Here is a 23435-nt window from a genome sequence, read left to right as displayed (position 1 = left end):
CCTGGTGTCGCTCTGAAGGCTGAATGGCTGAGGGGATTTCAGCCCGGAAGATCCCTGTGGTAGCTGTTACTGAAATCTTTGAAGAGGTCAAGATGGAAAGCAGGCGAGATGTGGAGGTTGAACTCCAGCAAGCTTGAGCAGCAATGCTGTGAAGGTGCAAGTGCAGCCTTAGAACTCCAGGCCCGAGGGAGCAGAGCAGAGACAGAGCCTAAGGAAGAAAGCCATGGATCGGGAGCCTTGTCACCACCACCACCACCATCACCACCACCTCATTTAAAAGATGGAGTCCGAGTAAGGGACTCTCAGTTAAATACTGCCATGAGCATTAAGTCACGTTCATCGCCAATCATGTTTCATGAGAACTTACTAACTGTGAGTCAATCACGCGTTTCAACCCAGCCTTCCCTTTCATCTCTTCTTCCTTAAAACGAAAGTCAACCCATGAAATGTTTCGATGTTTTCTAAGGGAGACCTGATAGACGGCCAATGCATAGCACTTAGGGCGGCCAACGTGAAGACAAGAATTAATGCTGAAGAGTGAGTGTCACTAGATGAGGGGACAAACAGTGACACTGTCCTAAAAATCTTCCCTACACAGGCATTTATTAGACATTCAAACAGCTTTTCAAATTACGGAATCTGTTAAAGATAAAGGATACCTCCTGAATATTTGACTTCTGCAGTAAAGTGTAAAAGCAACCACAACTTACTTTTGAGATGGAACTTTCTAGGCTTCTAAGAACAAGGTCTGACGGTAAAGAGCGGTGTAATTGTTTATTTTAAACAGCCGCTGTAGATTATACTTCGTGTCGTCTCTCTCTCCCACAAGCTTACTGTGCTTAGCACCTGTCTTCCTAGGAACGCAGAGCACTTGTCCTGAGCTAGACATCACGTATCTGACAGAAGACGGGGGTGGGGGTGGGGGAGCTGGGGGCAACGCCAACCTTAAAACAGCCATCTCCTAACCAGCAAGAGGCCATCTTTGTTTGTTCCTATTCATCACAGGTTTGGGAGTTGACAGAAAAACAAACAAACATAGTAATAATAAAACCAACGAACCTACGAAGTTCCTGAATCTTTAAGAATGATCCTATTTTAACCGTTCAATTATCAGGTGGCGAAGGAATGATCTTCAAATACAGCTAGCTAGCTCAGCAGTACTGAATACTATCTACGTGTCCATCAACCAGTTTTCAATAGCATATTCCCACTATATACTAGGGTTTTTTTTTTTTACTATTTTGACCTTTGAACCTTCATTATTCTTTGAAAATAATGGCAGTTTATGAATTGCACACAAATATTCAACATGTCCACTGAAACACTTCAGTATCTGATATTTAACCTTTACCAGGGTAATTATAGGATTAGAAATACTGCCCAGACAGTGAATACTACTTTACAAAGTAATGCAATAGACTTTAAGATCTTAAAGCCCCATTATTCATACTGGACTATATACCAATCCTAAACAAGGAACAGAGCCACAGGTTTGAAAACTCCTGAATCCAGTAACCTGCTAAGACTTCATTACTTAAGGTTAGAGCCACTTTATTTATAAAAGTAGCAAAGTGTAAGTTTTATTTCAAATGTAAAGCCCTGTAGAGATGAGTATAGGATGACAAGAGTATTAATGAAAAATTGCTTTAATACCTAATAAATTGCTTTTATTCCTTATGGAGGCATATACACTTACATGGTGCTCGGAGCTAAGACTTTTTTTAAAAAGACTTCTTTAAAAAGTCCTCAAATTCTTAAATACAGAATATAAGAATCTAATAACTTCTTATACTTCTTGTTTCTAAATACAAGTATTTATCTCTGGTTATTTCTTTAGGCATAAACACACAATAACTCCAAAAACACAATGTTCCACTTTGAAATTTTAAGAACAGATTCTCAAGGTTCTCTGAACCCCACAATTTATGATCTCTGAAAAAGTACTGTTCTGAGTTTGTGTTTTAGGATACTTTATTTCAAAATATTTTAAGGTACTTTATTTTCATACATTTACTGCCACCACATGACTCGCACTGGGCTCTAGAATCCCATGGAGCAACTTCATTCAGTTTTGCTAATGACTCTGTCGTGGCAGCTAAATTAGTCTAGACAAAGTGGCAGCTGTGACATGTGTGTCATAACGAACTCTTCGCCATTACCAACCTCCCGATGGTCTTTTAAATAACGCACAATGAACACCGTTAACTTGGGGACCTCTAGTACTCTGGCCCTATAAATAATTTTAATTCCACTTAAGCCCTAAAAGATTCACCATTTCAGAAATTATCTCCACTCTATTTATATGAAGACACCACTCCAGGCTGGTTCTCAGCTCTGCTGACTAATAACTTCATTATTATTTGAACCCAGGCTATTCAATACCACTGCCCTTAATCCTCTTTTCAAAACACCAAACTTGAACACAACATGCTTCTTTTGAGACTCTTTTATTGATTTTTCTTTTTTTATATAACAATCCAGTCTGTTGGGTCTCAATGCAGTTTATAAAAAAAGAAAAAGAAAAACCTCGGGTCAGTTTCATGTAAACTGCAATCAAAAAAGTAATTTAGTCTGTCAAAGAAGTTATCTGACGTTGCAATTTTTTTAATATGCAGAACAGTAAAATGTACGCATGCTCTCGGATGCAGGTGCTCCTGTGCACTACCAAGTTCTAGGTAAGAGCTTGCTAAGGTCTGCAGGCAATTTGGGGATGCAATATTTCCTCCATAATTTAGGTAGGTGACAATAAAACTCATATTTATGAATAAAGTACTTTTCTCAAAAAAGAAAAAAGAAATTGAGGCAGCTCCCGTTGAATGTTATCTGTGCTACGCCTTGAGCTCAACTAAGAGTCCATGTCCATGCTGCAACTTGAGAGGAAAAAAAAAAGTCCCTCTGCAGGCATCGAGGAGTACCAAAAGGAAAGGGGTAAATAAACATTATATGCACAGTTGTTCATGTCCTTACATTAACAGAACACACCAAGAATTTTACATAACGAGGATCAAAATCAATGGTGTCTACGGTGGAGGGTGGAAGTGGAGCAAGCATAGTAAAGGGGGGGGAGGGACCTTAAGTCTACATACACCTCATGCAGAGTCCTCCTTGGCCAGTCCTAGTTCTCAGACATCCGAGTTGGAACTGAGATTTGTTAATCTGGGGTCCGCATTGATTTCGTATCTGTAATGATACCCTTCCATGTGATCCCTGCAGGCATCTCTGATGTTATGCATCCACTTCTTTATGCCTTTCCGGTTCAAATACAAAACGAGGAGGAAAATAGCGCCTATCAGAGCTAAAACAATACCTAAGAAGACATAGGAAGTCTGCAGGGATTGGGGAAGGGTAACGTCACAGTCCAGGTCAGAGCTGGTGAGGTCCAAGAGGCCACGGTTCCTCATTTTTTCTGGGAATGCGCAGGTGAGCCTGGCTTTATCCGGCACCACCTCTGTCTCTTTAAGCCAAGACACCATGTCAGCCATGTAGCAGTCACAAACCCAGGGATTGTTGTCCAGGAACACCCTGACATGAGCCAGGCCTTGCCACTCAGCCAAGGTGGAGTTGTGAAGGACCTTGAGGGCATTGTCCTCCAAGTGGAGGCTTTCGAGGTGTGTCAGGTTGCGGAAAGATGCATAGGTCAGGCTCACCAGGGAGTTGTTCCTGAGGTCCAGGTGCTTGAGACTTGGCAGTTGGTCCAATAAGTCCCGAGGCAGGTAAAGAAAGTGATTGCTGGCCAGCTCTAGGTGATGCAGCCCTCGGAGTGCAAGGCCTGAGCGCAGGGCAGCTGCCACCATGCCCTCGAAGGCCACCATGCCCTCGAAGCTCCCATTCTGCCGCTGATCCTCAGGGGGCACGATGTGATTCAAGATCAGCTCCAACAGGGGGCTGGGGGTCGAGACGCTGACGTTGCTGCCCGCGAAGGTGAAGGCGCTGAGGTTGGTGAGAGGATTGTGGCTGAGGTCAAGCCGGCGAAGGCCGGGCAGATGCTCGAAGGCACCTGCACCCACCTCCTTCAGGTGGTTGCCGCTGAGGTTGAGCACTGCCAGGTCGGCGAGCGGCGGCTGGCGGGCGAAGGCGCCAGCCGGGAGCACGGTCATCTGGTTGCCAGTGAGGAAAAGGTTGCGCACGTAAGGTGGCAGGTCCGCAGGCACCTCCAGCAGGTTGCGGTTCACGCACTTAACCGTGCGCGCCGCCTCGGAGCACTCGCACGCAGCGGGGCATCGCTCGGCCGGCGGAGGCTGCGCAGACCCCGAAGCCAGGAAGGCAGCCGGGGAGGTGGAAGACGAGGGTAGCGAAGAGCTGGGGGCCGACGCGGAGACCCAACCCAGCAGCACTAGCGCCAGCCTTGCCAACCGCAGCCGTCCGTCCCCGGCAGAGGGGCCCCGGGAGCCCGCCCCAGGCATCGCGGCTCGCGGTTCCCCGGAGCTGGGACGGTGCCCGCTCCGAAGACTCGACCGCCTGGGCCCGGCGGGCGCGAGACGGCCGCAAGCGTCGACGGCAAACTTTCCTCGCGTGGGAGCCAAGGAAGGGACGCCAAAGCTGGAACTTGGCTAACCCCGGGCCACCGGGCGTCTCCCTCCCGGAGCGGTACCCCGCCCTTCCCTCCAGTGAGTACGCACGGCGGGTCGGGACACGGGCCTTGGCGCTCCTCCTCCAGCCGCCGCTGGGGTGGGTGGCACCTCCTCAACTCCTTTGTTGGCGCCTCTCTCAGGGAAGGATCGGATGGGCGACCTGGGACACGAGGGAGAGAAGCGTGAGGAGCAGTGACGACCGCGGCTTCCCAGTATTAACCAAGTTGCCCCCACACTAGCCTCCCAGCCCAAGCCTCTGTGCGCGTTCCCCCCCCCCCGCCCCCCCAGAGGGACGCGGTCCCCACTCCCGAGCGCTAAGCCTTCCTCTTCCGGGCCCACACCATCAGTACCCGGGCCACCTCCCGCCTGGCTTCTAGCCGGATTGCCCTTCTCCCGCCTCGAACTTCACGCAGACCCCGCGGAGTCCAGCGAGAAAACTTCTCCCTTTTCCGGATCCCAGCTCCCACCGCCCCCGCCGACCACCTGCCTTCCGGGGTCCCCGCCCCCGCCGCTCCTCCCCTCCCAGGTTGGGTTGCGAGCGAAGTTTCGGGTTACTGGACTCTTCCGAGCCCTTCTTTTGTACCTCCTTGGATTAGTGGGGAAAGGAGAGCAGAGCCCTAGAGCTGTCGCCCACTCTCGACTCGTGGGCCTCCAGCTCCCCGACCCCGAGAGGGTCCAGGCGCCTCCAGAAGAGCGGAGGGAACCCGCCAACAAAGCGGCCGTGGGACCGTGGGCGGGGTAGCAGCCAGGACCCCCGCTCTCATCACGCCCTGGTATAGAACGGAGCCCGGGTCCCGCCTCCAGGCTCCAAACCTGGCCGCTCGGTCCCACTGCTCACCTCCGCGCCCCGCGCTTCCAAAGCCAACTCCGAGGGACACCCCAGTAAACGCGCCTTCCCGGCTCCTGCTGCGGGCGCCGACTCTCCTCTCACCCCAGCCCCTGGCCCAACCTCCACGACCGGGAAAAACCAAGCCGGGGGGCGGGGGAGGGCCGAGGCTGCGGGAGAGATCGCCGCCGCGCAGCCCACCTCTGCTGCCTCAGGTGGGGGCTTTAAGGAGGGAGACGAGGGGTACCTAGGCTGGGAGACTCCCCCAGGCGGAGATAAGTGAGCAACGCGCCCCGGGAAGGTGAGGGATTCCCCTTCTGTTCCCCCTCCCCGGCATCCTTTGGTGATTCCGTATTTTGCATAGCGTATTTACCTCGGACAGAAACAAAACCGCTGGTGGATCTCTTGGAATTCACGCTGCTTCTGGCATCGCTGGCAGCGCCATGGATTTAAGCGTGAGCCACACCAATGCAAAGCAGCAGTAGAAGGAAGGAGCTGCACAGGTTACATCCGCCACGGCAAACGCCTGGGTTGTGAGGGAGATACAGAAAGTCTCCTCTCGCGTGGTTCGGTTTGGCTGGCAACTTCAGATTGAGAGGTAGTTAGTTAATGTCTCCCTACCTGTGCCACCCCCGCACGTCTTGGGTAGTTATCAAACTTGTTAAGACAGTCAACTTTAAAGTGGGGGAGGGTTACTGGAAAGGACACTCATTCTTGATTCATTTGTTTTTTTTTTTTTCTTCCTTTCCTCTCAAAATTAAAACCAGAGGGAAGAAAACTGCAGCTAAAACACCCCAGAAACAAAAGCAAATTGCAACGACGTGAGTCACCCGGAAAGCTCTCTCCACCAGATGCGGTGCGTTGTGTCAGCACAAGTCACTACGCAGGGAGCGCTCGCGGCAGGAGGTGGGCGGGATGACCTGGGAAAGAAGTTTGTCCTAAAGTCTGTCTCCCAGGGGGCGCTGGCAGGCGCCGGATGATGGATTAGGGAAAGGACTGGAAAGCTGATAGGACCAATGTCATTAAGTCTGGGAGAGTTGGAGTTCCGAACGCCCAACCGTTATTCCCTCAAAAACTCTTTCTTTTCCTCAGTCAAAAAATTTTCCCCAAATTAAAAGGTATCGGTTATTTCAGGCTATTTCACTTTAGGGAGAAAACGACAGGAGAAACAAGGCTGCGGAAAAGAAGGCCCAGGATAATAAAAGTATCAAATTAACGATGCTGGGGATTGTTCCCGGAACACGCAAATGACCAATTCTGAATCTATGGCTGATTCTTCCTGTGGCAAGATAGTCCACACAAACACCAGCCAAAATGGCCCAGGGAAAAAAAGCTGCAGAGTCTGGAGACTGCACAGATTTGTGCAAAGAGACAGTTTCATTAATTTGCATCTTCAGCACATTTATCTAAATCCCTTTCTCTTATTTTTAAAAGTGTTTTGCAGTATAAATGTGAAGAGCTTTGGGGGAAAAAGAACGACTCAGAAGCTGAAGTCATATATATGGCAGTCATGACAATGGTTATATAAACCCACACACGTGCTAAAACTCCTAAGACCATTCGCCGAGAAGGGCAATTTTCCTGCTTACTTCTGTAGTAAAGTAAATGACACGGGAAGAATTTTTCTGATCTTCTGGCATGGTCTTAAGTGATTCTGTCAAAAGAGCAAGTGCTCTTGTGCTCTGGCTCGTTGGCATTTAAAAAAAAACAAAAACAAAAAAAAAAAAAAAAAAACAAAAAAAAAAACACCAGCAAATCTTCTCATCTGATCCTCAACAGACCTCAGAGGCAAGATACATTGTAGCATTGATACTATGCCCATTCTGTTCAGCTTTCCAAACAAAGAAACAAACAAAAGAGACAGTAAGCTAATGGCCTTGAGGCAAATGTTTTCTACTTGCCAGATCATGCCAATTGATGGCAATTACCCAGCGTACTCCGCATATCACAACCAAGAGAAATCTCACGAGATTTGCCCATGAGAAAGCTGGCATGCCGATCTAGAACACTGTCAAGAGGAGGGTGGAGATGGACCCAGAATAGACCTGCCTGCTTTTCACGTCTTCCCATTCCTCCTCTAGGCCAGATGAAGAGATGCGTGCAAAGTCTCAGGATACAATGAGCCTGCAGCCAAGGGTGGCGATGCCTGTGTCCAACACACCACACACACACACACACACACACACACACACACACACACACACACACACACACACACAGAATTACAGACTTATTGTTTTGTAAACCCAATTGCATGGTCACTTCATGGTGACAGTTTCGTCAGGCAAGCCTGAGGTAGCCAGGTAAGCAGCACCCCTGAGTATCTTTCAACTTTCCTCTGCAGTTAGCAACTACTTAGAAACAGAAACAGGCATTTATAGCTTCAACACATACATGCTGGGGGGCGGGGGACAGCGCTGTATATTTCTGATACTTAATCTGTAAAATGGAACCACAAGTAAAATTCAAAAGATCTCCAGGAGAATTGAGATGCAAATAATCAAAACCATGTGTTGTCGTTCTTTCTTTAATTATTCTCCTTCCAATTACCTATTATGATTTATTTCAATAACCACTTTGATGATAGCAGTACAGGGTGAGAAAAGGTCTCCAAAAAGCACAATATTTAAGAATTGAAAGTACAACACACAGTGTTAACTTTAATTTCAGTTAAACACTCAACACTGTGGTGTTACTCACAGTTCCCTTGGGTCTATCCACTTTAATTAACCTAATCTAGACAACCCCTCTCAGGGTTGTACAGTGTCTTAATTTTCTCGTTGATTCTAGATCCCGTTAAGTGGATATTAATCATCACATCTCCACCTTTGACACCCAAACACATTACCTTTAAACCAGAACCTTCTTCCACTTAGCTGCATAGGCTCATGGGTATCCCATAATGCAAAAGCAGATTCAGTCCAACTGCAAAAGACCGTATAGTCTTTTAACAATCCCAGCTCTGTTTAAAATTCTCAAGCCTGAGATCTCATTTGAGACTCACTCTTTTGGCTCACTCCCTCTCTCTCTAGATCTGAATAAAAGAACTGAGCAGCAGACACACCACAGCTGGAAAATGTGCTGCCTTGGAATTCTCTCCACCAAATAAATTGGTTCATGACTTTTTAATTCACCATTGCACAAGTTCTTAGGGAACATGCAGAATTTAACCAGATTCTTTTGCCAGAATGTAACAAGAAATGCCTCTAGCCCAGTTCTTGGCAACCTTTGTCTCCTTCTGAAACCTCTGGGGGCCAAACCTCTAAGCATGCCTGTCTTCTAAATCCCCATCAGAGCAGACCCTTAAGCTATGCCTTCAGTATTTGAGGGCTTTTCTAGTCCAAAGTTTCAAACCAGTTCCAAAGGCCTGAGGACCAAGAGGGCCAGTTTAGCACAGCAGTGACCTCTCACCCAGTTCTTAGTTGCTACTTCTATTGCCGTGATAAACGCTGTAACAAACACAGATTGAAAGAGAGAGGGTTTGGTTTAACAGGACAAGGGTGCAGCCAGGGGTGTGGGGGTTGGGAGAGGTGGGGGTGGGGAGTCTTGGCAGAGGAAGGTTAAGGCAGGTGAACAAATTGTGTTCACAGCCAGGGAGCACAGAGCCATAAATGGTCACATTTAGCTTGCTTTCTCCTTTTGATTCCTCCAGACCCCAGCACATGGAATTGCGCCATCCACTGTTAACACGCATCTGCCCACCTGACTTAACCAAATCCTTCACCGGTGTGCTCAAAGGCTTGTCTCCTAGGTGATTCCAGATCCTGTTAAGGTGGCAATATTTAGCCATCACACACTGTAAGTACTTTTCTCAGCTATCTCTCCAGCCCCTTACTTTGCATATATTTTAATTCTATTTCTTCTACAATAGGATCGTATGTATATATTATGTTTTATTTACAATCTTTCTCCTTTTAAGAATATATTTTTATGTCCATATATATGCTTTTGGTGGATGTGCACATGTGCATATTTTTGTAGGACGGTGCATGTATGTGCAGACAGATATTCACACGGGTGTGAGTGTGCAAATAGAACATGAAGTGTTGTTCATCACAAAGTCTCTCCCTGGCCTGGAAGTGAAGGAGTAGCCTGGTCTGGCAAGCCAACAAAGTCCAGTCATCTAGACCTCTGTACCACCCGTGCAAGGATTACAAACCCTTATTGAATAATGTGAGAACTGAAATATTCTCACACACAAACATGTCTGTGTGCTTGAAAGGTAAATCACTTTCCCAGCTGGGCCATCTGCCCATCTTGCTTTCTTCCATAAGATTTTCAATATAGCATATCGTGGACTATGATGCTATACCCGGTTTTGGCTTTTAGAGACAGTCTTACTGGGAAGCCCTGGCTGGCCGGAAACCATGTGTAAACCAGGCTGACTTATTATCCTCCTGCCTCTGCCTCCCAAGTGCTTGATTGCGGGCATGCACCACCATGCATGGCTTACCCTGCAGATTTTTAACAGCATGATTGCAACACGGATAACTACTTTTAAAGAAGTTTCCCACAAGTGAGAAAAACTTACCAGGATCAGTTCTATTTTGATTGTCCTAGGCATTTAATTATACTAAATTACCATACTTCCTTTACTCTTGACAGCTTGAAAATTTTTTTTGTGCATAATGGTATTTACACGCTCTGAAGCAGGACAGAGGGTTTCAGAGTACATCTTCAGAAGGGGAATGGAAGATCTCAGTGCCCTTGCAAAATCAATTTAATATATTTCCCAAGGTCGTGTTATAGCCCCTAGTAAAATAGCCCTACGCTAACATTTATGTAGGAGATTATTACTACAGGAATCATTTTTCTTCTAATGACCCAAAGGAAAGTCACTAAAAATGATATTACTGAAATATTGATGTAAATCTTGGGGCTGCATGGAAATTAATAAAGGGAGGAAGAAAGGAAAGAAAGAAGGAAGGAAGGAAGGAAGGAAGGATACTGACAACATTAAGTGGTAACCAGCAGAGAGAAGCCACTCAACATGGACAAACGCCAAGGTTCTTTAAAACTAGTTACCTTTGGTCTTTGCCTAAAATTAGTAAAGGAACTGTGGAGCGAACACTTTTCAGTCTGAAAAAAAAAAAAAAGGCTAACAAAGTCAAGTGTTGAATACCAAGCAAATCTGTTACAGAACAATTAACTAACACCAAAGACAGCAAAGGCCACTTGCACACAAGTAAAAAGAAAAGTGAAGAGAGGGTAGAAGAATAATTTTTCATAATTGTTCATGGAGGCTGGAGGGATATCTCAGTGATTAATGGAGGCTGGAGAGATGACTCAGTAATTAATGGAGGTTGGAGGGATGACTGTGATTAAGAGCACTGGCTGCTCTTCCAGAGGACTCATGTTCCCCCCTGAGCACTCACATGACGGCTCACAACCAGCTGTAACTTAGTCCTTGGGGATCCAACTCCCTCTTCTGGCTCCCAAGGGTACTGTATGCCTGTAGTGCACAGACATACTTGTAGGTAAAACATACGCCTAAGTATCTTAAATAAAAAATAAAATAAAATAAAATTATTCACAGTGAAAAGAATATTCTTGTGAACAGATTTCAAGTTCTTTGATGAAGGATGAAATGTGGGCTCCTTTTTTTTTGAGACAACCTGATTTAAATACAAGATAAGCTAGAGTCAGCACAATCACTCAACATTAGCTCAACAAATTCTTTAAGACCTCACCTTTTGCCTGCCACTCATGTGGTCCTTAGGATAAAAAAAAAATCTCTACCCTCAGGTAACTCAGTGGGGCAGGGCTAACAGTCAGAACAGCTGGTACAAAGCTGGGAGAGGGTGGATCTGGTGTGAGGATTCGCTAGGTCATGAGTTGCACTTTGAAGTATTAGAGCTTGCTCAAAGGAGTTGAAATGTTCAGTTCTGGATGCCGTTTGAGGAAGAGTACAGCAAACATAGGAGGGAGATGCTCACATCCAATTTGAAATAGGTCAGATCAAGCCAGATGTGGGAACATGCCTGTAATTTCAGCACTTGGTAAGTAGGAACAGAGATGTCAGGATACCAAGGCCATCCTGAGCTACATAGCAAGTTTGAGGCCAGCCTCAGCTACATCAGACCCTGCTCCTTTCCAGCATTAAATATGGCTGACCTCCAAAGGATTGGTTTATCCTATAATGCTGGGGAACTACATAAGATCTCCACAGGCAATGATATGGTCACAGGAACAGTGAATTTTCAACAGATAAGTCTGAGAGTAGAGAGGGGAATTTGGAGACCCAAGTGAGAGATGAGATTAACAAAAAAAAAAGAAAGAAAAGAAAAGAAAAACAACAACAAAAAAAACCCAAAAACTTAATGCTGAGGTAAAAGAGTGGGGTGGTGTGCTGGGGAGTAGATGATACAGGTGCTTGGCCTTCAACAGAGAGGCACTGCCCCCACTGGGCATTTCGGATATTTCTGGAGCATTTTCTGGTTGTCAACAGTAATTGGGAACTTCTGGCATTTTAGTGGGAAGTGGCCGGGGATATTAGAAAGCCCCTAATTAGATAGCAACTCCCAACAGTGAAGAATTGTTCAGTCTTGAATGACTTTCAAACCTGCATTCTGGTAGAATTAACCTCTGAAGCTTAGCCTAGAATCAGATCCATTTCGCACTCGAGACAACAAACACGCGTGGCATCACTTTAGCACACACCAGATTTTCAGAAAGAAAGCTTTGTTGTCTGGAACTTGACCAAAACTACCTCGGAGAGCCAGGCCACTCACAGTTCCTGGTGCCAGCACAGGTCACCTGTGTCCGTCCCTCTTGTCTGGAGTTGGAGTTGCTGCTAGTGTGATGGCCTTTAATGTAACGTGTAGGCTATGTGAAGACGCTGTGTTTCTGTTGGACTGAGGTCAGGGACTCCTACAGAACAGTTAGGGGAAGGACTGAAGGAACTGAAAGGGATGGCAACCTCATAGGAAGCCCAAGAGTGTCAACTGACCTGGCTCCTGGGAGCTCCCAGAGACTAAGTCACCAACCAAAGAGCACATGTGGGCTGGTCTGAGGCACGTGGCATATGAAGCAGAGGGCTGCTTTGTCTGGTCTCAGGGAAAGAGGATGCACCTAATCCTTAGAGACTTGATGCCCCCTCCGGGGGGAAGGGGGTGACACCCTCTCAGAGGTGAAGGGGAGACTGGGAAGCAACATTTGGGATATAAATAAATAAAATAATTGATAAAATGAAATGAAAGAAGTTGGTTTCTGCATTCACCCATATTGTGAGGCGATGTCCCTTTAAATCATAGCTTAGTTATAAGTGGGAGGAGGTTTATTACTATTTCCTTAAGCCCTCTGATAAGCTTCTGCCCAAACATTTCCATGTCATACTCGTTTTATTTAAAGCTTATTCTTCCTTTATCTATCTTTTAATATTTTGATTGAAAATTATATCTGTTAGATATAAAGTATATATATTGACATATATGTTAACAGTTTAGTGGGAAGGTACATTTTTATTTACTACATGTGGCTTTGTACGGTATTTGTTGTAAAAAAAATAGAGAAAGAAACACTGGTTTTGGAAAGTGTGGAAACAAGGGGTACCTATGTCTAAGAGTTAAACCTCAACTCCGGGTAAGTTATTCCCTGTAGATGTGAGAATATAAACAGGCTTAATATTAAAATAAGATATTATAATGATGCACAGTATGAAGTCTAACAGTTGTAGACTGAAGACCCAAGCTTGAGGGTGAGGGAGCCCCCACAGAGGAGAGGAAACAGTTAATTTACCTGTGTAAGGAAGACCCCGCCTTGCCTGCTCAAAATGACTGTCTTGTAAAAGCAAGTCATGGCAAATGTTTAAATCAGTAATATTGCCTCACGTCCACTTACTTAAAATAGCCATGGTGTTTTTATTTACTGGGTGAACGCCTGCCATTGCGTGAGAGTGCAGGTCAGAGGACCCCTAGCAGGAGTTACTTCATATGTTCTCTTACATAGACACCGGGGATTGAACTCGGGTCCTGAGGCTTGGTATCAATCCCCCTTTCCCTGCTGAACCATTTTGCTGGCCCTTATATTCGAATCCAGTTTTTAATGCAAGTTGGTCCTGCTTTGAAGACAGTGCTGAGGAGCATCCATTTCTTTAATTCTTCACCAACACGAGGTCAAACCAAAAAAGAATCCACCCCAGTGTTAGGAAGGAGCATTGCAATTGCAATGACCATGCAAATTCAGTTCCTTTCAACTCTATCTAATACAGCCAGCCAATACTTATTAATGAGCTTTTTTGCAGCACCCCCACCTTGCCTTCCAAAGAGAACTACCTCAAAGGCAGCAATTTTCTCATTCTGGCATACTAGCAGGGGTCTAGTATGGGTCGATCAGAGGTTTCAGTGCACAGACTCAGGCCAAGGTTTGAGGGCATGAACTCTGAATGCCCAATGGATTCTGCAAATCTGACTCCACAAGCTGAGGTACATTGACGACAACAATGGCCCTAGGGTTGTCTAAACTGCCCAGATCTGATATATTGAGGATTTTATCTGATTTAGTTTGGGTCTTCCATATAACAGCCAAAGGACCAACGCCTGTTATATATTTTGGAATAGACATTTATCATATATTCATGCCAATAGAAGACAAAGGCTCGGGGTTATTAACGAGGGCCAGTGAGGTCACTCTAGGGTCAAGCCTTGTGGCTGACCAGTGTGAGTTATGCAGAGGAAAGTCGGGTGCAATGCACATGGTGTGGGCTGCGCTCACTAAACTCCAGTAATAGCGGCTGGAGGAGCCCGAGACTGTAGCAGGGCTTTGGCGAAGAGGTACTGTTGCAGAGATCTTTACCAAGAAGCTTGTATCGAAAGGGTTTGAAACCGAGGCACAGACACTGAGCGTGCTCATCGGCAGGATTCCGTACGTAGACAGTGACCAGAGAGCTGTTAATGCCTCAGCCTGAGTGTGAGCACCGCATGTCCATAAGGCTCCGTCCAGTTCTGCAGACACTGAAAGGCTTCGCTCACTGTGTCTGCAAACATCTACACTGGATGCACAGTCATGCTAAAGTTCATCCACGAGGCCCAAGTTTTGTGGTAAGGAATGCTAAACTTTCTTAGAAGAGTGCTGGGCTGTATCTCAGGAGAAATAAGGGCCTAGCATATTAGAGACCCTGATTGGATCCAAACACACAAAAAGCACTGAAATGTGTACATGTTCTTCTAAGGTTTTAAATTTGAGGTTTATGCCTATTGTTAGAAGAGTCAGTGCTTTTTTTCTTTATTTCTTGCTGAATAGTATTCCACAGCATGATTATAGGACCTTCTCTTTGGCCTCCTGATGGATGCTTCCAGCCTGAAGCTATCACACACAGGGCAGAGGTAAATATTTACATTCGAATCTCTGTATGAACAAACGTTTTTATTTATCCTGGACAAATACCAAGGAATTGAAGTAGTCTTTGGCAGATTTATGTTTAACTGGTTCAAAATTGCCAGACTGGCTAATGTGTCCTTACCCGTTTTGCGTGACCACAAATGAAAAATAGGACACCCCACCACTCAGATCCTCCCCACCTCGGATAGAGTTGGCATTTTCAGGTCTAGTGTATGACATGGGTGTTACACACATGCACTCACAGCAACTGTGGTTACCTGCGTACAACCAGATAACCAGACAACTAAAAGTCCAGTGTGAATAGGGAAGGACTCCCAAAGCCCACCTCCATTTGAGGAACTGCTGGTAGTTGACAGCTATTGAAGGACAGTCACTTTCCTCTGTGGGAGTAGCCACTGGGAAGTCGCCATGCCCCTGTGGGTAACCTCTCACCCACGCACATATGGGCATTGAACGTACTAAAAAAAAAAAAAGACGACATAAAATCAGGAGGGAAATGTGTTGCTGGGTAGGGTCTGGCAAGTTGGAGGAAGCAGGAAGTGGGAATTGGATATGACCTATGACCAAGATGCATTTTATGCCTGCATGGTATTTTTCTTTTCTTTTTTTAAAGATGTATTTACTTATTGTATATGAGTACACTGTTGCTCTCTTCAGACACACCAAAAGAGGGCATCAGATCCCACTATAGATGGTTGTGAGCCACCATGTGGTTACTGGGAATTGAACTCAGGACCTCTGGAAGAACAGACAGTTACCACTGAGCCATCTCTCCAGCCCCTGATATTTTCTAAGAATAAATACAAGACATTTTAAAAATAAAAATAGGCGGTTTTGAGAGCCCACACAGGCTTTATTATTAATTACAGTGCTAGGCCATTTCATTTAATTACACAGCTGATAGATTTTTGTTTTGTTTCTGGTGGGGTTTTTTTTTTCCTTAAAAAAAGAAAAATACTGGAACAAAATGGCAAAAGATGAACAGATGGGTTCAAATAAGAAAATATAAATGGCTTTTAGTATTAAAAGATTGTCAGTCTTGTAGCAAGAATTGTAGAAATCAGAGGCATGAAAAGATAATCTATTCATAGGGAAAGTAGCAAAAAACTTTTTAAAATGATAAGAGTTCCAACATTGGTAGCGGGGACATAAATTGTCACAGTCAATCATCTCCAAGCAGGGTTTTGGCAGTCACTATCAAAATTAGAAGTGCTCATATCATATTCTTTAATCAAGAGTTTCGCTAGCGAGGATTTATACTTTGGATATGTGACACGCGTGGGAGATGACATATGTACTCAGTCACTCTCACCGCATTTGTGATGGTAGGGTGGATATATCCTGAGAGTGGGGGCCTGGAGTAAAGCCCAGGGCATGTTTGTGGCATCGGCAGCCCCACCCGTTCAGACCTTCCTTAGCTGTATCCTTTCTCCACATCAACAGGCAGTGTCCTCTTAACCACGGTCCCCTACGCCTTCAGTGTGTGATTTGAGTAGACGTATAGATGTGATTCAGGCAGCTTCCTTAAAGGATTTGCTAGGATTGGGATGGCTCGCTCTTGTGGGTTTTTGTTGCCAGGAGAATAGCACACTCAGCTATTCTACTGGTCTTGGGAGGAAGTTAAAAAAAAAAAAAAAGAAAGAAAAAGAAATCTGTCTTCAAGTAAGTTGGTCCAGCTCAGCTCAGCCTATGGTAGAACTCAACAGTCATTTTGCAGAAGCACCAGCATGTGTGTGTCCAGGTTAATCTAAGCCAACTCACATCCAGTTCTTACCAGACCATAAGCACACAGCTCTGTCCTACACCACTGAGTTCCAGGGTGATTTGGTGCACAGAAGTGATTATTAACCCACTCTACAATAGATACCACTTACCCCAAAGAGTTATTGGAGCAATGGAGAAGTCTCTGAGAATTATTGTTAAGCTAAAGATATACAATGTTCTCTTATTGTTGAAAAGCAGTCTGTCCATACTTAGAAATGTGTGTGTGCATGCACATGAGCACATGCTCGTGCATGCGTGCGCACGCACACACACACACACACACACACACACACACATATGTCCCACGCGCGACCTCGCCAGCAAGAAAACACGCAGGGACATACGAATCCTTGCGACAGCCAAAACCTATTATTAAATCTTAAAGAGAGAGCCCCGCGCGCCCGCATGGCGCGGCTTATATACACCCTAGCGCGGCGCATCCACACCTGATTGGTCGCTCACCCATGATCTCATAAGGCACGCCCCGGAGTGGGCAAAGACCTGGCATGAAGGCACTCTTGCACATGCGCACACAGTTAACTTCCCGAAAGGAAGTCGGCTGTCACAGCGGAGGCCAGCGCCATCTCATAATGGTGGAGGCTATCCTGGCCTTCCACGTGGGGCGCAGTGGAAACCAGCGCCATCTTGTGGTGGCGAATGTTAAAGTGGCCCTTTACACACACACACACACACACACACACACACACACACACACACACACCCCACTAATACAAGTTTGTTGCCTACCTTTGAGAGAAAGAGTGGAAAGAGGCTTTTTACTGTGTGCCTTTCTATCACTTTAGTTACTTTCTTTTATAAAGAGACAGCTGTGTTAGCCGTGAATTCCTAGACTCAAATGATACTTCTGCCTCAGCCTTCTGAGTAGCTGCGACTAGGTCTACCCCCATCCCTTGTGACATATCAAGATTTTCAACTCTTTCTGTGTATCAGATAATTTTTTAAAGATTAATTATTTTTCAAGATGGAGGCTATGGATAGTATTTAATGAAATCTAATAGAATGGGGGAAAGAACATAGGGCCACTTGGGTGTTTCTTCCCTAGTGAAGACCTAGAGGGCTTCTTCCCTTTTCTCTGAAATCAGGAGTCTTCAGGCTTTATCTAGATGTAGAACTTTTAATTTATTACTGTCCTGATAGCTAGAAAATAGATGTAAACAGTTCTTAAATTTAACCATAACAACCTTAACGGCCCTATTTAAACAATGGGGAAGTGAATGGATGAGGCATTTCAAGAAAGAAGATTCATCAACGAGATAAATAAGCACATTAGAAGCCAGCCATGAGGCATCACGAGTCAACAAGGAGTACAGAGGCCTACCATAGATCGTGCAGAGGCCAGCCTTCCTCAGCACACCTCCTCATCTTCTGTCTCTTACATTCCTTCTGTTTCCTATTCTGGGGTGTTTGTTCAGTCTTGAGGGTTGAGGTGGGCATTGATAGAGTCGAACCATATAAGGCTGAGCACTTTTTCCCAGCACTTTGATGAGTTAGGTCTCTGCATTAATTGCATCCTGCTACTAGGAAGCTCCTCTAACAAAAATTGGAAGCAGCACAACACTATGGAAATAAACATAAATATTTAAAAGGCAGTTTGACAACGTGACCTTTCAGGAAAACAATATCAATATGACTGTGACATCCCCAGCCACATTTTTGATGGTGTTTACAGCTGCAGGCATAAATTGCCCCCTGTGGAGCAGGTGTCACTTCCAACTGAGAGAACAGTTGGTCATTCCCCTAAGCAGTCTTGCCACTATCACACCAGTGGGTGTATCTTGCGTGGTAGTTTGGAATAGTAAAAGGCAGGGTCCAGTGCGGGATTAAAAACCACTGAGGCCTTTTCTCAAAAGTAGCCTACATAAGCATCGTGAAATACACCCGGCAGGAAAAGCTCACTTCTAAGTTTCTAGAAAGGACAATTTTTACACCGTGGAGCTCCTGTGCTGCTTCGGGGCCCCTTATCCTAGCACTCCTTGTGGCATAATGTTGGGGATTAGGTCTAATGCTCGGTCTTAATTCAGCTCCCCAAATCACATGGGAATCTGAATGTCCAGATGCTGAGGGTCCTTGTCCCCAACTGGTTTTTGATTGATAAATAACGAGACAGCGGCCAGTGGCTGAGCAGAGTGAAAGAGGTTAAGACTTTTAGGATTCCCAGGCAAGAAATGCAGGAGGGAAGAAGGGACTCAACCATGAAAGGGACCTCGCCAGCCATGTTGGGGAAGCAGAGAGATCAGAATTAAAGGTCCGATGACATGTAAGAATCCAGGGAAGTGGCCCCAAGGGGCCACTGCCCCATTTGAGTCTAGGGAACCAAAGATAAAATACAGATTTAGAAAATGTTAACTCAGAAATACCAGAGGGGAGTGTGGGGGGAGGTTTAGAAGTGCCCAACCATTGAGCTAGTTAGGCATAGTAAAAAATATCACTGAGTGCACACACATGTGTGGGGTGTGTGTGTGTGTGTGTGTGTGTGTGTGTGTGTGTGTGTGTGTGCGTTTCATTAGTGAATCCAGAGAGCTCTGGCAGGTAGCAAAAAGCCTGATCACTGATGATGGATTAACAATTCACCACTAAAGCATAAACCACTGGAGAATGAGAAATTAGAGAGTACATATTCTACTTTGCTTCTTGATTTCCTTGCCACAGTCCTGCTTCATATCAGTATCACAAAACTCTAGTGCTGTAGTCTGGTTCCGTTTTCTTCTTTTGTGTGTTAGCAGGGGGAATGGGGGTGCGGGGGGGGGGCAAAAGCCAGAGGACTTCTGCACATATTAGCTAAGAGTTCCATCACTGAGCTATACTCCAGGTCCCTGCTCCCACCTTGTGAAGAAAAGTCTTACTAGATAGCTCAGATGGCCTTGAACCCTCTACTTCAAGCCAATTAAACTCACAAGCACCCTTCCTGCATCTCTTAAGAATTTCTGAACACTTTTTACAATACTCTACTAACAACATTTGACAGTGTTGGCGCCCAATGACAGCTAATCAACACTAATACATTTAGATTTTAAAAATGCTACTGATTGAAATTCAGCATCCTAAAAGAAAGGTTATCCCATGAACAACTTGCATAATTTCTGTAAGTTCAGATTTGAATCGACTTCCTAGAAAGTATGACAAAACCTGTACTGATCTCCGTGTTGGGGATGCATCCTGAACTCCCAAACATTGGGAGACACTCCCAGGAGTTACATTAGCCACCACACAGATACAACTGTGGAGACTCTAGAGGATGGGGCATCTACTCAGAGGCAAAGAAGGGAGTCTGTGTAAGTAAGGGCAGTTCTGGAGGACATTTAACAGTTATCAGACACAAGTTCAACATCAGTTCAAGTCGTTAAGAATTGGAAGACTGCACAAGTTAAACTGAACATCTGCCCCATGCATCTTCTTGGGAGTTTCTGAATTTTTGAGCATCCAGAAGGTTCTCCAATGTCTCATCTTTGGTGTTGTTTTATTTTATCTTTGGCCTTGTGCATCTGTTTTACCTTTCACTACACTGTAGTACTGTTTTCATTTATCACGTTTTAAAGGTATGTTTATTTTTATTCTCCGTGTTTGTTGTTTGTTTGTTTGTTTACTATGTTTTTGGCGGCATGCTGACTCTGCCTTATTTTTTTAAGCACTTACATTTTTGTGGTTCTGTTCTTACATTTGTCCAGATTTGTTAAGAAACTCTCTTATTTCTGAGGATGTTTCTTTCCTTTTATCCCTTGACTTTTTGTTTATGTGTTCTCTTGTTCTTTTATCTTCCTCTTGAGATATATTTTCTGCATTCCTTTTCTTTACCCCGCCTTTACTTGAACCCTTCGTCTGCTCTATTTGGCCCCCATTTGCTTACTCACTCTCCTCACACTTACCCTGAGTAATATGTATCTCTGTGGCACACTCTACCTTAGTTTCTGGACATTAGTGAGATGTCTTAAAAAAAAAAACTAACTGATGTAGAAGGCATTGGTATATTGTTCTGCGGTTTGTGGCTATTGCAAAAGTTTGTTCTCTCTTCATGGTACTGTCTATTGAGCCCTCAAAAGTAAGCTACCCAATAAAAAGAAAAAATTAAAACTAATAAAACCATTATACACAAATCAATAGATGCGCAAACTACAGCAGAGTCAGAAGAGACATAAAAGCAAGATAACTTTGCCAGAAGATCATAACTGTTCAACGGTTGTAATTAAGGACTGTGGGATGACGATTTCAAAAGCTAAATAATAAAAGGGATCAACGATCTCAAAGGGTGCACAAGGTGATGAAGGTGAATTAAATCTATGACCTGGAGAAGAAAGTAAGCAACTCACAGAAAAAAAAAAGTCAGCAAGGTGGAAGAAACATTCAATAAGGAAATTGAGATCATGGGAGATACCAAAAGGATATAAAATTTTCAGTTAATAAAATTTAAAAACACAGTAAAAAACATTAAAAGTAGATTCACCTGGGGTCAGGAGAGATGGGTCAATGGTTAATATCAGTTGTTGACCTTGCAAATGACCTGGGTTTTGTTCCCAGCACCTGTGTAGTGGATCACAGCCATCTGTAACCCCAGGTCCAGGGGAACTGATGGCCTCTTCTGGGCACCAGGCACCATGAAGTGCACATAGCCTGGGAAATGCTCATACACATAAAATAACATAAATCTTAAAAAAAATCAATCAATCATAGAATATCAGGACCAGAGGACAGAATCAATGAAGTACTACCTTCAAACATCAAGAAGGAAGGAAGGGAAGATCGTGACTGTAAGATTTAAGAACACCATAACCATAAGATATAACCATAAGACCAAACTTAACAATCCACGACATAGAAGCAGAAACTGAGATGCATGCAAAAGACATGGAGAATTTTAATAAAGGATTTATAGCATAAAGTTTCTCACTATAGAGAAAGAAATGGACATCCAAATAGAAGAGGCAATTAATCCCAAGTGGATATGACCAGAGAAGAGCTTCTCCATGACATAGCATTGTCCAGGGAGTAGAGTTGCTGTGGTCTCTCATAAAGTAGACTTCAAAAGTAGGATAAAAAGCCAACTGCAGACTAATAAGCACAACAATTCATCAAGATATAATATGGGAGGCTAATAAAACAGTTGATAACGACATAGTGTAAATATATGTGGACCAAACATCCGGGCTTCCAATTTCATTAAACAAATACTAATAAACAATAAAAATCAAATAAGCCCAGGCACAGAGATAGTGGGTTATTTTAATATCCTGCTCTCATCAAGAGATAGGTTGTCCAAACTAAAAAATCATCAAGAAATACCAGAGTTAAGCTACAAAATAGATGCAGTGGACTTGATGTAATAAAAATAATATCCAACGTGTTTAAGATATGCATTCCTCTCAGCAGCCTCTGGAACATTCTCTCAAAGAGAACACTTCCTGAGCCATCAAATAAGTCTTATCAAATGCAAATGTAATGAAATATTATCCTGTACTTTATTAGACTATGGGGGGGGGTGTGGTTGTCAAAATCAGTTGCAAGGAAAACTACACAAATACACAAGGACTGAATGACCAGTGGGTGATTGACTAAATCATGGGGGAGATGTAAAATGACCTAGAGTGAAAGGAAAATAAAAACACAACTTACCAGAACATTTGGGATACAGCAAGGACAATTCTAAAAACCATGATTAGGGCTGGAGACATGGCTCAGCGGTTAAGAACACTGACTGCTCTTACAGAGGTCCAGAGTTCAATTCCCAGCAACCACGTGGTGGCTCACAACCATCTGTAACGGGATCCGATGCCCTCTTCTGGTGCATCTGAAGACAGCTACAGTGTACTTATATAAATAAAAATATAAAAAAAATTTAAAAACCATGAGTATGTTTACATTACAAATCAAAGATCTCAAGCAAATAACTTAATGATACACTCAGCCTCTTACAGAGTCAAGAATGCCACAAACCCCAAAGCAACAGGTGGCAAGACAAAACAAAGCAAAACAAAAATTAAGAAAATTTTAACCAAGTGGATTTTTAAAAACAAATACATAAAGTCAATTAAATGAAGACTTCCAAGAGAAAATGTAAACAATATATAGATAATAGCAAGTTCTGCTACAACCGAGAATCGCAGTCTGCCCCCTTTCTACTCTAGCTATAGTGGCCTCCATGCCTTTGTGGCTGAATCCAGGACGCTCGTCACACAGTTGACGTTCTTGTAGGGAACTTCTTCAGCTGCATTTCCAAGTCATTCTGACCTCTCAACTGAATCGCCATTTAGGAGCTGGAACCTTTGGTGGGTGGGGCCTTAATTCTAAGGCATCCTCTGACCGTGCCAGGACAATGTTTGAGACTTTTCTTAGTTGCACTGGTCTCTTTAACAGCTCCAGGTCCTTAGTGTCTGCACCTGCATTGTCTGCAACATTAAACTCATTCCTGCTCTTTTCTTCCTCCCACTGGATACTTTTCATGCACTTGTTCTTTCGATTGTGGTTATATACCTCAATAAGGACTCCAAGTGCTAACTGTGCCGCAACGTAAACTTTCCTCTTTCGGACAGCGTTTGTTACTTTTGAATTTACCCTCATTCAGACCATCGGGACATGGAAAGGAAACTGCCTGAATGTTTGCCAGACTGTAACACAAATGGCCTCTAATCCGATTGGCTATGGTACTCTCCACCAAAGCCTCCCTCATAGGCACTACCTTTTGAAATATCTGTCAACATTCTGGTCTTCCGAATGGACTTCCACCAGAATGACTCATTAGGGTTCCTGTAGCTTGTGGCTCCAAACGCTTCGATATTCTTCCTACAAACAAGTTCCGGAGACCCACTGATCACAAGGTCGCGTTAATCACCGCAACAGCCCCACTGACTCAGTATCTGTTTTCTGCCTTCGTTGCTTTTCTCATTGAGAAAATACCGAACACAAGCAATGTAAAACGAGAGGCT

General features: G+C 44.4%; 1 protein-coding gene across 3 annotated transcripts; it reads right to left on the bottom strand.

Moving 5' to 3' along the window:
- Positions 1 to 2431: 2431 nt before the first annotated feature.
- On the bottom strand, positions 2432 to 5826 carry Tpbg (trophoblast glycoprotein). 3 transcript variants are annotated; one of them, NM_031807.3, is given in 2 exon segments: positions 2432 to 4731; positions 5771 to 5826. In NM_031807.3, a coding segment is annotated over 1 exon segment (1281 nt). In that variant the 5' UTR covers positions 4404 to 4731; positions 5771 to 5826; the 3' UTR covers positions 2432 to 3122.
- Positions 5827 to 23435: the final 17609 nt, after the last annotated feature.

The sequence above is a fragment of the Rattus norvegicus genome, chromosome 8 (assembly GCF_021556685.1).
Source record: "Rattus norvegicus strain SHRSP/BbbUtx chromosome 8, alternate assembly SHRSP_T2T, whole genome shotgun sequence".
In the NCBI taxonomy this organism is placed as follows: domain Eukaryota; kingdom Metazoa; phylum Chordata; class Mammalia; order Rodentia; family Muridae; genus Rattus; species Rattus norvegicus.
Note: the sequence above shows the minus strand (reverse complement) of the source record. Positions and strands in the feature narration are given on the sequence as shown.